The sequence below is a fragment of the Hylobates moloch genome, unplaced genomic scaffold (assembly GCF_009828535.3).
Source record: "Hylobates moloch isolate HMO894 unplaced genomic scaffold, HMol_V3 SCAFFOLD_8, whole genome shotgun sequence".
NCBI lineage: Eukaryota > Metazoa > Chordata > Mammalia > Primates > Hylobatidae > Hylobates > Hylobates moloch.
Genome location: NW_026652283.1, coordinates 77,495,074 through 77,510,235, shown reverse-complemented (window position 1 = coordinate 77,510,235; position 15,162 = coordinate 77,495,074). Strand labels below are relative to the sequence as shown.

At 55.5% G+C, this 15,162-nt stretch overlaps 2 protein-coding genes across 4 annotated transcripts in view; both read left to right on the top strand.

The window, feature by feature from the left end:
- PARP3 (poly(ADP-ribose) polymerase family member 3) overlaps positions 1 to 6,617 on the top strand; it is a 44,701-nt gene extending 38,084 nt beyond the window's left edge. The window contains exons 1-12 of one of the 3 annotated variants that reach the window (XM_032161395.2): positions 136 to 467; positions 690 to 806; positions 1,109 to 1,298; positions 1,846 to 1,971; positions 2,142 to 2,330; positions 2,530 to 2,662; positions 2,748 to 2,974; positions 3,245 to 3,394; positions 3,603 to 3,689; positions 3,916 to 4,093; positions 5,488 to 5,643; positions 6,059 to 6,601. In XM_032161395.2, coding sequence (XP_032017286.1) covers positions 805 to 806; positions 1,109 to 1,298; positions 1,846 to 1,971; positions 2,142 to 2,330; positions 2,530 to 2,662; positions 2,748 to 2,974; positions 3,245 to 3,394; positions 3,603 to 3,689; positions 3,916 to 4,093; positions 5,488 to 5,643; positions 6,059 to 6,228 — 1,608 coding nt within the window. In that variant the 5' untranslated portion in view covers positions 136 to 467; positions 690 to 804 and the 3' untranslated portion in view covers positions 6,229 to 6,601. Of the gene's footprint in view, positions 1 to 121; positions 468 to 689; positions 807 to 1,108; positions 1,299 to 1,845; positions 1,972 to 2,141; positions 2,331 to 2,529; positions 2,663 to 2,747; positions 2,975 to 3,244; positions 3,395 to 3,602; positions 3,690 to 3,915; positions 4,094 to 5,487; positions 5,644 to 6,058 lie in introns of those variants that run through there. The other 2 variants (XM_032161394.2, XM_058443110.1) reach the window with 2 other exon arrangements.
- A 6,457-nt stretch (positions 6,618 to 13,074) lies between these two features.
- On the top strand, positions 13,075 to 15,142 carry GPR62 (G protein-coupled receptor 62). The gene has a single exon (XM_032161393.2). The coding sequence runs from the start codon at positions 13,403 to 13,405 to the stop codon at positions 14,492 to 14,494; it is 1,092 nt and encodes a 363-aa protein (XP_032017284.1). The 5' UTR covers positions 13,075 to 13,402; the 3' UTR covers positions 14,495 to 15,142.
- The last annotated feature ends 20 nt before the right edge of the window (positions 15,143 to 15,162 follow it).

Here is a 15,162-nt window from a genome sequence, read left to right as displayed (position 1 = left end):
GCGCCCTTTCGCGTTCTGGAGCGTGACTCCTCCCCTCCTTGGGCAGCCCGGCGCTAGACCCAACGCGGATCCAAGCAGCCCCGGGCAGAGGGAGGCTGTGTCTGTATCCGGGCCCAAGGTCACCGGGCGACCGGCAGATGCGTGCTGCAGGCCCTGGCCACATGAGCAGCGCTACGGACGCGACTGTCCCGGCCTTGGATATGCCAGATCGAGTGTCCACCCGTCCGTGGGACTGGTCGCCTGACTCGGCCTGCCCCAGCCTCTGCTTCACCCCACTGGTGGCCAAATAGCCAATGTCTAATCCCCCACACAAGCTCATCCCCGGCCTCTGGCGATTGTTGGGAATTCTCTCCCTAATTCACGCCTGAGGCTTATGGAGAGTTGCTAGACCTGGGACTGCCCTGGGAGGCGCACACAACCAGGCCAGTTGGCAGCCAAGACCTCTCTCATGTCCCTGCTTTTCTTGGGTGAGTGTCCTATGGTCCTGCCCACGGCAGGGCAGGGCAAGGCCTGGTGGGACTGGCCTTTGCCCTCTGTCAGTTCAAGGCCACTGATCTGGAGTTCTGGCTCCTCAGAACTCTTGAATCCATTGGGAAGGGCTTCTAAAGCACTGGGTTCTAAGCTCTGGGAGGATAAATCTGGCCCCAAGAATCCTGCCCCCAGGAGCCTCTGCCCACCCTCCCCCATAGCTCGGTGACTCAGCCCGGCAACCATGCCAGGGCTGAACTAGCTGACACAGGGGGAGGAGCCCCGAAGTGGAAGAGAGAGATCCTTCTTTCACTTTCCCTACCCCTCAGGACACACATGTGAGCTGGAGAGGATAGGGAGCCAGGGAGACCCTGTTGACCAGAGTGGGCAGACTTGACAGAGTCCTAACCTTGCACTTGGGACTGGGGAAAGGGGTGTTTCTGAGTGACAAAGAGCCGGGTGTGGTCTGGGGCTGGGAATGCCGTCAGGGTGGACACAGGATGCAGTGGGAGGCCACCGAAGGGCCAGCCCGGGGTGGGGCAAGTTGATGCTGTGCTGGCCCAGGGCAGGGGTGGGGAGTGAGAGTGGGTCGTTGGGGATGAGGAGACCATGGAGGCCTAAGGGCCTCTCTGTGCCCCAGGACAGCCATGGCTCCAAAGCGGAAACCCTCGGTACAGACTGAGGGCCCTGAGAAGAAGAAGGGCCGGCAGGCAGGAAGGGAGGAGGACCCCTTCCGCTCCACCGCTGAGGCCCTCAAGGCCATACCGGCAGAGAAGCGCATAATCCGCATGGATCCAACATGTCCACTCAGCAGCAACCCCGGGACCCAGGTGAGCTGCAGTCCCCAGTCAGGCCCAGAGCCTGCCCACTGATAAGCACAAACACACCCAGGCCACCCCCTTAGGGCTCAGTTCTGGTTTTGGAGCCCAAGGCCCCCAGGTAAGCGCCAGAGCAAGGCCATGTTCTCCTGACCCCAGACATCAGGGCTGTGTCCCATCAGGTCCAGGCGGGTCACATCTGCCCTTCAGACCCCATGCAGGCCTCCTCCCACCGCACTTAGGGAAAGGCTGTGACTATATCAGTCTCCTGGGCGCTCGTCCATGTCCCTTCAGGGCAGAGCCATGTCCCTCCCAGATTCCCCCATCCAGGGCCCAGCTGTGTCCCCCCAGAACCCCCCACACCCCATGTCAGGGTTTAGCCATGTCCTCTCACACCACATCCCCTAGGGAAAAGCAGTGACCGCCCAAGCTTCCAAGACAGGGTCCCTCTGACTCCCACTGCCGTCAGACTCCTGTCCCCATCAGAGCCCTCTCAGTGTGCAGCCAGGCACCTCATCTGACCCCAGCCAGCCTGCCCCCCACCTCCCCTCTGGCCCAGGTGTGTGAGGACTACGACTGCACCCTGAACCAGACCAACATCGGGAACAACAACAACAAGTTCTACATCATCCAGCTGCTCCAAGACGGCGACCGCTTCACCTGCTGGAACCGCTGGGGCCGTGTGGTGAGTGCCCCGCCTGCTCTGCACATACTCCCCAGGGTCCCCAAAAGACCACAGCTACTGACTGGGGGCGCACCCCCAACTGTCCCGGGGCGCTCAGCACAGGGCCTGGCCCGACACACAGGCCAGCAAATGTTGATGGTGGGCATAACCCTGAAGGCTGTCAGTTGCAGGGAGAGGTCGGCCAGTCGAAGATCAACCACTTCACAAGGCTAGAAGATGCAAAGAAGGACTTTGAGAAGAAATTTCGGGAAAAGACCAAGAACAACTGGGCGGAGCGGGACCGCTTTGTGGCTCACCCGGGCAAGTACACACTTATCGAAGTACAGGGAGAGGATGAGGCCCAGGAAGCTGTGGTGAAGGTGAGATGGCCAAGGAAGGTGGGCGGGCCCTGGGCTGAGGGAGGGGACTCGTTGGAGAGTTCCCGCTGGTTGGGCTCTGCCACTGCCCAGCTGCACAGCCTCAGCCACAGAACTCCCCTCTGGCCTCAGGCTGGCCGGTCTCTGTCTGGTGTCGCGCCCTGCCCAGCTGCTCCTGCCCACATGTGCCCTCTATCTTCAGGTGGACGGAGGCCCAGTGAGGACTGTGGCTAGGCGGGTGCAGCCCTGCTCCCTGGACCCAGCCACGCAGAAGCTCGTCACTAACATCTTCAGCAAGGAGATGTTCAAGAACACCATGGCCCTCATGGACCTGGGTGAGGGGTGAGGGGCAGGCAGGTGGCAGGGCCTCAGGGTGGCAGGGCTGTGGGGCTGAGTCTCCCCACTCCGCTGTCCCCCTAGATGTGAAGAAGATGCCCCTGGGAAAGCTGAGCAAGCAACAGATTGCACGGGGCTTCGAGGCCTTGGAGGTGCTGGAGGAGGCCCTGAAAGGCCCCATGGACGGTGGCCAAAGCCTGGAGGAGCTGTCCTCCCACTTTTACACTGTCATCCCGCACAACTTCGGCCGCAGCCGGCCCCCGCCCATCAATTCCCCTGAGCTTTTGCAGGCCAAGAAGGACATGCTGCTGGTGAGGGCTGGCAGGGGTGCGGGCAGGCAGTGGGGCACTGAACAGACAGCCTAGGCGAGCGAGATGAGGGGCAGGTGGCCAAGAAGGCCCAGAGGGATGCACTGCCTGGGCAGGTTGACAGACAGGTGGGGAAAGCTAGGCAGACAGATAGGGTGGGGAGGGACAGGCGGGACACACAGGTGGGGTGGCTGCAGTACCAGTCACGTGAGAGAGGAGAGGGGAGGCCAGAGGTCAAGTGGGAAGACAAGCTGCCAGGGCCCATCATCCTAGGTGCTGGCAGACATCGAGCTGGCCCAGGCCCTGCAGGCAGCCTCTGAGCAGGAGAAGATGGTGGAGGAGGTGCCACACCCCCTGGACCGAGACTACCAGCTTCTCAAGTGCCAGCTGCAGCTGCTAGACTCTGGAGCACCTGAGTACAAGGTGAGTTGGGCCCCATAGAGGGGCCAGGCTATCAGTGGGCACTGTCCCTCTGCCCACCTGCCCTGGAGGTGCCCAGAGGAATACTCGCCCTCAGCCTTCTCTTCCTGTGTCTCCAGGGCCTGAGGAGGGCTTGGGACTGGGGGAAGAAAAACGGGGGATTAGCTCCTGAGCCTCCCACCCTGGCAACCAGCTTCTGCTCTCCCTACAGGTGATACAGACCTACTTAGAACAGACTGGCAGCAACCACAGGTGCCCTACTCTTCAACACATCTGGAAAGTAAACCGAGAAGGGGAGGTGAGGGAGGTTCCCCCACCTCTCCCCCATCACCACTGTGCCTTAGGAAGATGTCCTTGGCTAATCTGCCCCTTAGCAAATTGTTTAGCAACTCTGGTCAGTTTCTGCCGGCCATGAGTGCGTGTGAGTAAGCAGAGGGAAGCTAGGCCTCAGTCACGAGCAGCAGGGCAAGGCGCCTGAGTGCTCGGGTGGCATCACTCCCATTTCTCACTTCCTCTCCACTCAGGAAGACAGATTCCAGGTCCACTCCAAACTGGGTAATCGGAAGCTGCTGTGGCACGGCACCAACGTGGCCGTGGTGGCCGCCATCCTCACTAGTGGGCTCCGCATCATGCCACATTCTGGTGGGCGTGTTGGCAAGGGCATCTACTTTGCCTCAGAGAACAGCAAGTCAGCTGGATATGGTGAGGTGCCCCTCTGGGCCAAGCCCTGGGAGGGTTGGCACTGAGGTGGATTGGGCCCAGTCCTTGGCCACTGGAAATTCATGGTGAATCCAAGAGAGGAATCCTTTAATGGTTAATGACTACAGAGCTCAGTGGGTTGTCCTGGGCTTTGGTGGCAGGGGTCTTAGACGAAGTGTCTGATGGTCAGGGATGGCTTCCTGGGGGAGGCAATACAGAAAGGATGGGTGCACCAACCAGACCTGGGAGGGGGTAAAAGCAGAGGCTTTGAGCCAGTTGTGGTGGCACGCACCTGTAGTTCCATCTACTCAGGAGGCTGAGGCAGGAGGAGCACTTGAGCCCACAAGTTTAAGGCTGCCATGAGCTATGATCACACTCCAGCCTGTGTGCCAGAGCCAGACTCCATCTGAAAAAATAAAAATAAAATAGAGGACACGTCAAGGCAAGGGAATGGGCAGAGAAGCTGGGAGGATGTGAGGATGTGGCAGCTCAGGGCTTCCAAACACTTCCTGATACCGGAGCTCAGAGCAATGCCTAGTGGGGGCAGGGTGGGTTAGGGGCCCAGAACGATCACGGAGGCTTTATCCGGAGAGTGATGGTTAGCCCAGCTGGACTTGTCTGTAGGAGGATCCCAGTGGCTACAGCTGTGGAGAGGGGGGCAGCAGCCAGAGGCTGCAGAGAGGCCATGCTCTCATCCAGGCTGGATGTGATGGGTGCCTGGCCCAAGAGCTGGGAAGTGCAGGGGAGGGAGCCCATGAGAGGGGCATGTAGGAGGTGGGATGGGGAGTGTGTGGGAAAGGGTCAAGGCTGTCTCCAGTGACTTCTGAGTTTCTGGCCAGGAGTGTCCTCACCAAAATGACCCCCCCAGACCAGCTCCTCAGCCCAGGCTGTCCCCATCATTGGAGGCCACCACCCAGCTGGCCAAGAGAGCAAGGACCATGGATTCATCCCAGAACAGATGGGGCTGAAGTTCTAGGATGCCTGAGGTCGCCAAGAGCAAGGGGTCCACCAGGAGGGCAGAGGAGCTTAGGAAAGAGTGGTGGGGTGGAGGGCTTAGGAGAGCCAGCGTGAGGAAGTCCCAAGTAGGGGCTCATGATGTCAGGAGCAAAGTCAGCAGAGCAGGCCAGGGAGAAAAGCCCCTGCCCCGGGTTTGGTCTCTGGGAGGCCATTGCTGACCTTGGTGAGGACAGCAGAGGGTGCAGAGGCCTGGCCATAGGGAGCACAGTGAGGTGGGAGGGAGCAGGCCGGGACAAGGAGGGAGTGACGGCTGGAGGAGAGTGAGCCTTTTCTTGCTGGAGCAGCAAAGCCAGAAGGGATAACATCGCAGCAGAGAGGGGCCCCACAGGTCAGCAGGAGGCAGGCTGAGCTGCCCACCGGTGCCTCCCTATGTCCTGCAGTTACTGGCATGAAGTGTGGGGCCCACCATGTCGGCTACATGTTCCTGGGTGAGGTGGCCCTGGGCAGAGAGCACCATATCAACACGGACAACCCCAGCTTGAAGAGCCCACCTCCCGGCTTCGACAGTGTCATTGCCCGAGGCCACACTGAGCCTGGTGAGTGCTCAGAAGCTGTACAGCCCAAGGAGAGAGGTGGGGCCGAGATAGGGGCTGGGACATTTTCAGGGAGGGGGCTGTGAAGAGGGACACAAAGAAGCTTCCCTGTAGTCACTCAGTTTGTCATTTGACAAACATCCACTGGTTCAACAAATCATTCCTGGGCATCCCGGAGGGCTTCAAAAAGAGGAGTCGTTGACTGAGCATTGAAGGATGAGTACGAGTTCCCCAGAGAGAAGTCGGGGGAGACACCCCAGGCAGAAGCCCCAGCCCCTGCAGTAGTTTGGAGGTGGGCAAGGTGGAAATAAGCAGGCGTGCCCTGTGACAGACGTGGAGAGCGTAGGGCGCAGGACTTAGTCGTAAGGCCAGGGACCAGTGACCCCTGGGCCACCCTGGCCCTTGCTGTGCCCTGCAGATCCGACCCAAGACACTGAGTTGGAGCTGGATGGCCAGCAAGTGGTGGTGCCTCAGGGCCAGCCTGTGCCCTGCCCAGAGTTCAGCAGCTCCACATTCTCCCAGAGCGAGTACCTCATCTACCAGGAGAGCCAGTGTCGCCTGCGCTACCTGCTGGAGGTCCACCTCTGAGTGCCCGCCCTGTCCCCCAGGGTCCTGCAAGGCTGGACTATGATCTTCAATCATCCTGCCCATCTCTGGTACCCCTATATCACTCCTTTTTTTCAAGAATACAATACGTTGTTGTTAACTATAGTCACCATGCTGTACAAGATCCCTGAACGTATGCCTCCTAACTGAAATTTTGTATTCTTTGACCCACATCTGCCCAGTCCCTCTCCTCCCAGCCCATGGTAACCAGCATTTGACTCTTTACTTGTATAAGGGCAGCTTTTATAGGTTCCACATGTAAGTGAGATCATGCAGTGTTTGTCTTTCTGTGCCTGGCTTATTTCACTCAGCATAATGTGCACCGGGTTCACCCATGTTTTCATAAATGACAAGATTTCCTCCTTTTTTAAGGCTGAATGGTACTCTGTTATGTATATGCACCACATTTCCTCTATCCGTTCATCTATCAGTGAACACCAAGGTGCTTCTGTATCTTGGCTATTGTGAACGGTGCTGCAGTGAACTGGGACAGCAGACATCTCTTGAACATACTGATTTCATTTCCCTTTGATGTATACCCAGTAGTGGGGTTTCTGGATCCATATCACCCCTTCTTGCCAGGCTCCCCTGTGTCCCAGGCATCGTTCCCCCTCCCCTCCAATCCCTGTTAGCCTTGATGTGTCTGTGGCCCCAGAGGCTTGCCTCCTAAAGTGATGGGTGTGGTAGGGGCGTATTACAGGGACACAGATGCAGCAGGCTACTCAAGGGGCACAGCTGAGAGTGGCTGGGATCCCACATCCACCCAGGCCGTCCATCCTGGCCTGGACTGCATGTCAGAGCCATGTGGTCACCAAGGTAGGCTAAACTGCAGGCATGCGCAAGCAGCTTTACTAAACGTAGTATTCTCTTGCCCCAGCCTCTGCCTGTCTGTGCCACAACTGTGCTGGGCCTGGGCCTCCAGCCACACTCCAGGGAGCGAGCGCTCACATGGGTTGATGTGGATCATGCACATACTCCTTGCCCCCCATGGTCCATCACTGCAACAACCTGCTTCCTCTAATTGAGACTTCAAGGGGGACCTCCACTCTCTACTCAGAACTATTTGTCACCTGGGGACCCACCTGGTGATTCTGTCCTTTATCCCAGACATTGCCAGGTGAATCAAGCATTCCTCATGTCTTGGCACCAAACATCCCTTTGTGTCTTTCTTTTTTTTTTGAGGCAGGGTCTCACCCTGTCACCCAGGCTAGAGTGGAGGGGTGCAACCACTGCTCACTGCAGCCTCAGCCTTCCCAGGCTCAGGTGATCCTCCCACATCAGCCTCCAGAGTAGCTGGGACTACAGGTACATGGCACCACACCTGGCTAATTTTTGTGTTTTTTTTGTAGAGACGGAGTTTTGCCATGTTGCCCAGTTTGGTCTCAAATTCCAGGGCTCAGGTGATCCTCCTGCCTCTGCCTCCCAAAGTGCTGGGATTACAGGCATGAGCCACTGCACCCAGCCTCCTTTGTGTCTTAATCTAAATGTTACAAACAAGTTGAGCATATGTCAGAGGGGCACAGTTCTGCAATCATGAAAGGAGGCTGTTCAGGCAGGAATGCCAGTGATCACCAGGCAGGTCATCCTATCCACAGACAAGGGGTGCCATTGCTGGAGCAGGCCAACATCCAGGCTAGGGTTGCACATTGCATTTAGTTGTTGTGTCTCTTTAGTCTCCTTTAATCTGAAAACACTCCTCAGCCTTTTTTTCTTTTATAACTTTGACATTCTTGACACTCTTGAGAATACAGGCTAGTTGTTTTATAGAATGTCTCTCAGTTTAGGTTTCTCTGATGCTTTGCCATGATTAGATTTAGGTATTGCATAGGCAGGAATGTGACATAAATGATATGCCCTTAGGGAATTCCATCTGTAGGGGCATGGCCCATTCTTGGTGATGTTAATTAACTTTAATCATCCATTAAGGTGATGTCCACCATGTTTCTCCACGGTGAAGCTACCATTTCTCCCCTTTGTAATTAATCAATAATCTGTGGGGAAATATTATTAGGTGTAAATGTCCCTTTCCTCATCACCTTTCACTCACTAGCTTTATCCGTCGATGATAACTTAACTGAAATCAACTACCTGAATCAATTTTTGCTAAGATGGTTGCAAATGGTAGTTATCTAACTCCATCATTTCTTTTATCTGTATTAGTTTGTCTTTATTATCAGTGTAGACTCATGGATTTTTATTCTATTCAGTGAGTTATAATCCCTTACTGTCCTTAGTTATTTTGATCCTCAAATTGTCCCAGATTTGGCCAGCAGAAAGTCCCTTCTGTGTCCCGATCATTTTTTGAGCACATCCTTTCTCTCTGGCATCACAAGATGTTCCAGGTTCATCTCGTACAAACCGGGAATCAGCCATTTCTCCAAGGAGCCCTGGTTCCCTGGAGCAGGAAATGTTTAGAATCCAAGATCTGGGCAATAGGTGTGCTCCTTGGTACTGAGGTGTCATTGCTTTTAAGTCCTTTCAGCAAAGAGAGCTAAGGAATGTGTATATGTGGCTGGGCGCAGGGGCTCTCGCCTGTAATCCCAGCACTTTGGGAGGCCAAAGCCGGAGGATCTCTTGAGCCCAAGAGTTCAAGGCTGCAGTGAGTTATGATTGCAACACTACATTCCAGCCTGGATGACAGACTGAGACCCTGTCTCTAAAAAAATTAAAAAGGAAAAAAAAAGTGGGGGGAGAGGGAATATGTATGTGTGAATAAATAACAAACACATCTCTCTATATCTATTTCTCCAGTTCCAATCAAACACCACAGAGTTCTTCCATTCTTCCCCAATTCCCTATTTCCTCGATTCTCAAACAGTAAGAACCTGGGTTTCTATCAACATCAATATATCTACGTATTTGCTCAATCCTACACAAAAAGGAGTTTCAGAATTTCCATACCCATACCCTGTGAAAAACAAACATTCTAAATAGAGCTCAAGATGTATCTGATCTTACTCAGTATTTTTTTTTTTTGTCTCGTTAGACTGAGGGTCCATGGTCAAAGTAACAGTTTGAATACAGGTTCAGATGTTACTTGGATTGGTTCTTTCTCTTCAATGTGGTTATGTTATTCGTCTGAAATACAGGTAGGCTCAGTCATTTCTGTCTACATTCTCCTTTGTTACTTTATTGTTTTCAGTACGTAGAACATTAACATAGTTCCAAAACGTTCACTCTCTGCAAGCTGTGCTCAGAAGAGTCCTTCTATCCCCCTCACTCCATTCCTACTCACCTGCCGGAGGGAGCCAGTTTCATTAGTTTCTGGCATATCCTTCCTGTGTTTTTTTTTTAATTTTGTTTTGTTTTTTGCAAATTTTGCAATACACATACACACATACACATGCTAAGGAAGTGTTTTAATTTTTTATTTATATTAATGATGTTGAAGGGAGCACGAACTCTGCAACCCACCACAATCCCCACCCCTCCTTATCGCGTTCCCTATTTTCTCATTTGCTGTTCCCACTTGGCCCCACCGAGCTCTCTCCAGGCCCTGGTAACTCAGGGGCTGCCCTGGGCCTACAGGGCTGCCTGGGTAAGGACAAAAACTTCAAAAATCCAGCTTCACCTCCTAGAGGCAAATGCCCAAGTTCAAGTTGTAGCCAAGGACAGGAAGGGACAGCTGTGTGGACAGAGCTCTAGGAAGCAAAACTCAGCTGTGTGACCTGGGATCCATTTCTCCACTCTACTTTTCTCATCTGAATAATGGAGAGCTGCACTGGAGCCCTTTGAATTCCAGCACAAAATTAGTTAAACCAGGAGGTGCATGTCCTGTCTTCACCATCTAGATCCGCAGCGATGCTGACCATGTGTCTGTGAGGGGTGCTAGGGCCACAGGCACAAGTGAGGCTCAGATGAGGTCCCTGCTGTCATGGAGCTTACATTCTAGTAAAGCAGGCTCTAAGCAAATGTATGCATAAATATGAAATACCATAGCAGGTAGGGAAAGTGCCAGGAAGAAAAATAAAGCAGTATAAAAGGATTTGAGTGATGGGAAGGTGGAACAATTTTAGAAAAGATGGTCGCAAGCTGGGCGCAGTGGCTCACACCTGTAATCCCAGCACTTTGGGAGGCCGAGGCGGGCAGATCACGACGTCAGGAGATCGAGACCATCCTGGCTAACACGATGAAACCCTGTCTCTGCTAAAAATACAAAAAAAAAAAAAAAATTAGCCGTGCGTGGTGGCGGGCGCCTGTAGTGCCAACTACTCAGGACGCTGAGGCAGGAGAATGGCGTGAACCCGAGAGGTGGAGCTTGCAGTGAGCTGAGATCGTGCCACTGCACTCCAGCCTGGGCGACAGAGCGAGACCCCATCTTAAAAAAAAAAAACAAAGAAGGCCAGCACGGTGGCTCACGCCTGTAATCCCAGCACTTTGGGAGGCTGAGGCGGGTGGATCATGAGGTCAGGAGATCGAGACCATCCTGGCTAACACAGTGAAACCCAGTTTCTACTAAAAAAAATACAAAAAATTAGCCGGGCGTGGTAGTGGGTGCCTGTAGTCCCAGCTATGCGGGAGGCTGAGGCAGGAGAGTGGCGTGAACCTGGGAGGCGGAGCTTGCAGTGAGCCGAGATGTGCCACTGCACTCCAGCCTGGGAGACAGGGCGAGGCTCCGTCTCAAAAAAAAAAAAAAAAGATGGTCACTGAAGGTCCCTCTCGAGCAGAGACCTGAATCATGTGAGGGAGCAAGCCATGGACAGATCTGCAGCAAGGGTGTTCTTGCAATGGAAACAGCAAATGCAAAGAAACTGGCTTGACAGGTGGAAGGAACAGCAAGCAGACTGCTGTGGCTAGAAATACTGTGGGCAAAGAGGAGGGTGAGCTCAGAAAGGGGCGGAAAAGGCAGATAAAAGGGCCTAGCTTCCTTTTATCTGCCTTTGTTTTTTAGTTCCAGAGGAGCTGAGATTCTATTCTGATCTATTCTGACGACGGGAAGCTCTTGGAGGGATGAGAGCTGGGTCATGCCCCCATCTGCTTTGTTTTTAGAGGGATCCACTTCAGCCACTGTGTAGAGAGTGGACTGTAGCGTATACGTCAGTTAACAACCAGTCAGCAAAACAGAAATTACCCTAGGTATTTCAGACAAGGGAAATTTGATACAGGGAAAGAATTGAATGACCAAATGGGGGATGATGAGGCAATCCAAAGATGAGCAACAGCCGGAAGTCACTACCACTCTAAGACTGGAGAGATAAAGGAAGTGAATGGTGCTCTGATGCCCAGAGGCTAGGATCACCCTGCAGGAGCCAGAACCACAGAGGGGGCCACCTGAAGGGAGCCCCTGGCTAAGCTTCAGAGGGAAATAAATCCTGGCTTCTTCCCTCCTCCCATCCGCCAGTCTTGTGCTGGTAACTTTCATTGGCTGAACATACCCAAAGTCAGTTGACAAAGGAGCCTGGGAAACACAGTTCCCAGGAAGGCAGTATAGCACTGGGGAAGAAGGGAATGAATCTGAGGGCAAACAGGCAGACGGCCAGCACAAGGTGCAGGAGCTGAGGCCGGGAGACCAGTTAGAAGGATGCTGAAATGGTCCAGGTGAGAGGTGGTGATGGCTGGGACCAGCTTGATGGTGATGGTGAGAAATGGCTGGATTCCAGAGACCTCAGCGGACTGGATATAGGGTGTGGGGGGAGAGGGAGGCATCCTGAGATGGACACTAAGATGGAGAAGATTCTGGGAGGAGCAGGTTGTTGGGGAAGGGTCAAGAGTCACGGTTCTGTTTTGGACATAGGAAGTTTGAGATGCCCATTAGCGAAAGTCCTGGTGGGGAAATGTTGAAAAGGCAACTGGATACCCGTGAAAAGAGGAAGAGGCTTCAGATACCAATGCAAGCTATCAGACTATAGATAGGGTTTTGCCCATGAAACTGGGTGACTTCACCTGGGGGCATATGCCCCACTGGAGTTACATGGCTTTCCGTGAGCCAACCACATTGGGGTGGGGAACCCTGACATTCACTGATTAGTCAGGATGGGGTTTTGTGCCTAATCAGGAAAATAGAGGGTGGGGATCTTGTTCACCCAAACTTCCTGTCCTGAGAATTGGGGAGGGGTGGTTTCCTAAAGAAAATTCAGGGTGTTTAGCCAGGTGTGGTGGCTCATGCCTGTAGTTCCAGCTACTCAGGAGGCTGAGGTGGGAGGATTGTTTGAGCCTGGGAGGCAGAGATTACAGTGAGCCAAGATTTCGCCACTGCACTCCAGCCTGGGCAACAGAGACCCTGTCTCAAAAAAAAAAAAAAAGGAAAGAAAAGAAAATTTAGGGTGCTCTTACCAAAAAAGGACCTGTTTGCTAGCAGCAAAACCAAAAGCAAACAACAGCAACAAAAAACCAAACAGCATCTGCCTGCTAAGGCCTCCCCTCACTTATCTCACACACTATCATGGAGCACCTATTCTGTGTGAAGTTAATATTAGCTGAGCACCTACTATGTGCCATGTCCTATGCTTTTTTCTCACTTTTCCAGCCTCCTTTCTTTCTGAGAGTACTAGCCCTCTTGGGGGGCCAGAGCATGCCTAAGGGTCTTCCTGCTTCAGCTTTTGTCTCCCTGGTACCTCAGTTTCCCTTTAATATGAGAGCTAAATGCTGTGATTACTCCCATTGATGAGGATGGGGGAGGACAGGAGATGGGGGGGCCACTTCTCACCACTGAGAAAGGTAGAGCAGGCTCTGGCTGACTCCAAAGCCCACACACTAACCCTCTCAAGTCTAGGCTCCAAGTCTGTGCCTGCTCTGTCCTCCACCCCTCCACCCTAGAGGCACCCCCAAGCACTTCCACAACAGAGCCTCCAGCCTTCAGCTGGCAGCTGCTAGGACCCAGGGGGCTGGCGCCAGGCCCTGCCCCTCCCTTGCCAGCCCTGTGTGGCAACATCAGAGTGACAGCCAGTACCATCTCCGACAGGGGCTGAGTTGCTGGAGCTGGGCTGGGGCAGGGGAGAAAGAGAGCAGACTCATCCTTGCACCCCTCCATGGGCCTGGCCAAGCCCCCAAGAGGATGGCAGCCTGGGCGTCGGAGCCACCTCCTGGGCAGCCAATGAAGTGAGGGGCCAGAGGAGCAACGGACAAGAGGAGCAGGGGACAGGTGATGGAAATCTTGCTGCTGTAGGCTCCATTCTGCCATCTACATCCCAGCGCAGGGTGAAGCCTGAGAGCCCAAATGGCCAACTCCACAGGGCTGAACGCCTCAGAAGTCGCAGGCTCGGTGGGGTTGATCCTGGCAGCTGTCGTGGAGGTGGGGGCACTGCTGGGCAACGGCGCGCTGCTGGTCGTGGTGCTGCGCACGCCGGGACTGCGCGACGCGCTCTACCTGGCGCACCTGTGCGTCGTGGACCTGCTGGCGGCCGCCTCCATCATGCCGCTGGGCCTGCTGGCCGCACCGCCGCCCGGGCTGGGCCGCGTGCGCCTGGGCCCCGCGCCATGCCGCGCCGCTCGCTTCCTCTCCGCCGCTCTGCTGCCGGCCTGCACGCTCGGGGTGGCCGCACTTGGCCTGGCACGCTACCGCCTCATCGTGCACCCGCTGCGGCCAGGCTCGCGGCCGCCGCCTGTGCTCGTGCTCACCGCTGTGTGGGCCGCGGCTGGACTGCTGGGCGCGCTCTCCTTGCTCGGCCCGCCGCCCGCACCGCCCCCTGCTCCTGCTCGCTGCTCGGTCCTGGCTGGGGGCCTTGGGCCCTTCCGGCCGCTCTGGGCCCTGCTGGCCTTCGCGCTGCCCGCCCTCCTGCTGCTCGGCGCCTACGGCGGCATCTTCGTGGTGGCGCGTCGCGCTGCCCTGAGGCCCCCACGGCCGGCGCGCGGGTCCCGACTCCGCTCGGACTCTCTGGATAGCCGCCTTTCCATCTTGCCGCCCCTCCGGCCTCGCCTACCCGGGGGCAAGGCGGCCCTGGCCCCAGCGCTGGCCGTGGGCCAATTTGCAGCCTGCTGGCTGCCTTATGGCTGCGCGTGCCTGGCGCCCGCAGCGCGGGCCGCGGAAGCCGAGGCGGCTGTCACTTGGGTCGCCTACTCGGCCTTCGCGGCTCACCCCTTCCTGTATGGGCTGCTGCAGCGCCCCGTGCGCTTGGCACTGGGCCGCCTCTCTCGCCGTGCACTGCCTGGACCTCTGCGGGCCTGCACTCCGCAAGCCTGGCACCCGCGGGCACTCTTGCAATGCCTCCAGAGACCCCCAGAGGGCCCTGCCGTAGGCCCTTCTGAGGCTCCAGAACAGACCCCCGAGTTGGCAGGAGGGCGGAGCTCCAGCATACCAGGGGCCACCTGAGAGTTCTCTCTCCTGAGCAGGAGAAAGGAGGGTGGTTTCCCTGGGGGCTCATCCAGCCCCTGCACAGGTCACAGCAGGTGCCCTGCTGGACATCTGGCTCTGGAACAGGAGGAGAAAGGGTGTCTGAAGCCTGGTGAGGCCCACGGACTTCTGAGAGCCAGGAATCCTGGGGTCTGGGCCCGACACTGCATAGCACTGTGCACAGGCCGACCCTTCCTTAGGCCTCAGCTTTCCCATATGCACCCTGCAGCATCTCTAAGGGCCCCTCCAGCATAGGTGGTTTGTGAAACTCACAGGTGGTCCCCAGGCCAAGGTGGGCAGGTGTCACAGAGAAGAGGGCCCTGAGGGCTCACAACCAAAGCGATCCGCCAAGCAGGGCAGTATCTAGGTTACAGCCACAGCAGGAAGAACCACTGGAGAGACACTCAGAAGGACTTCCCTGACATCTGCACCAAGAAGAGTCTGGACAAAGCTACTGAAACTCCTCCATCTGCTTCTAAAATGCCCAGAAGACAACTGGACCAGTTTGGTGTTAGAAGTAGGAGGCTGGATGACTTCATCCCCAAAGGGTCCTGAAGCCCCAGAACTGGCATGTGGAAGGGGCTGAGGCCTAATTGAGGTTGGTGGATTCACACATGGGGGTCCTCCAGGACCTCAGCTGCACCCAT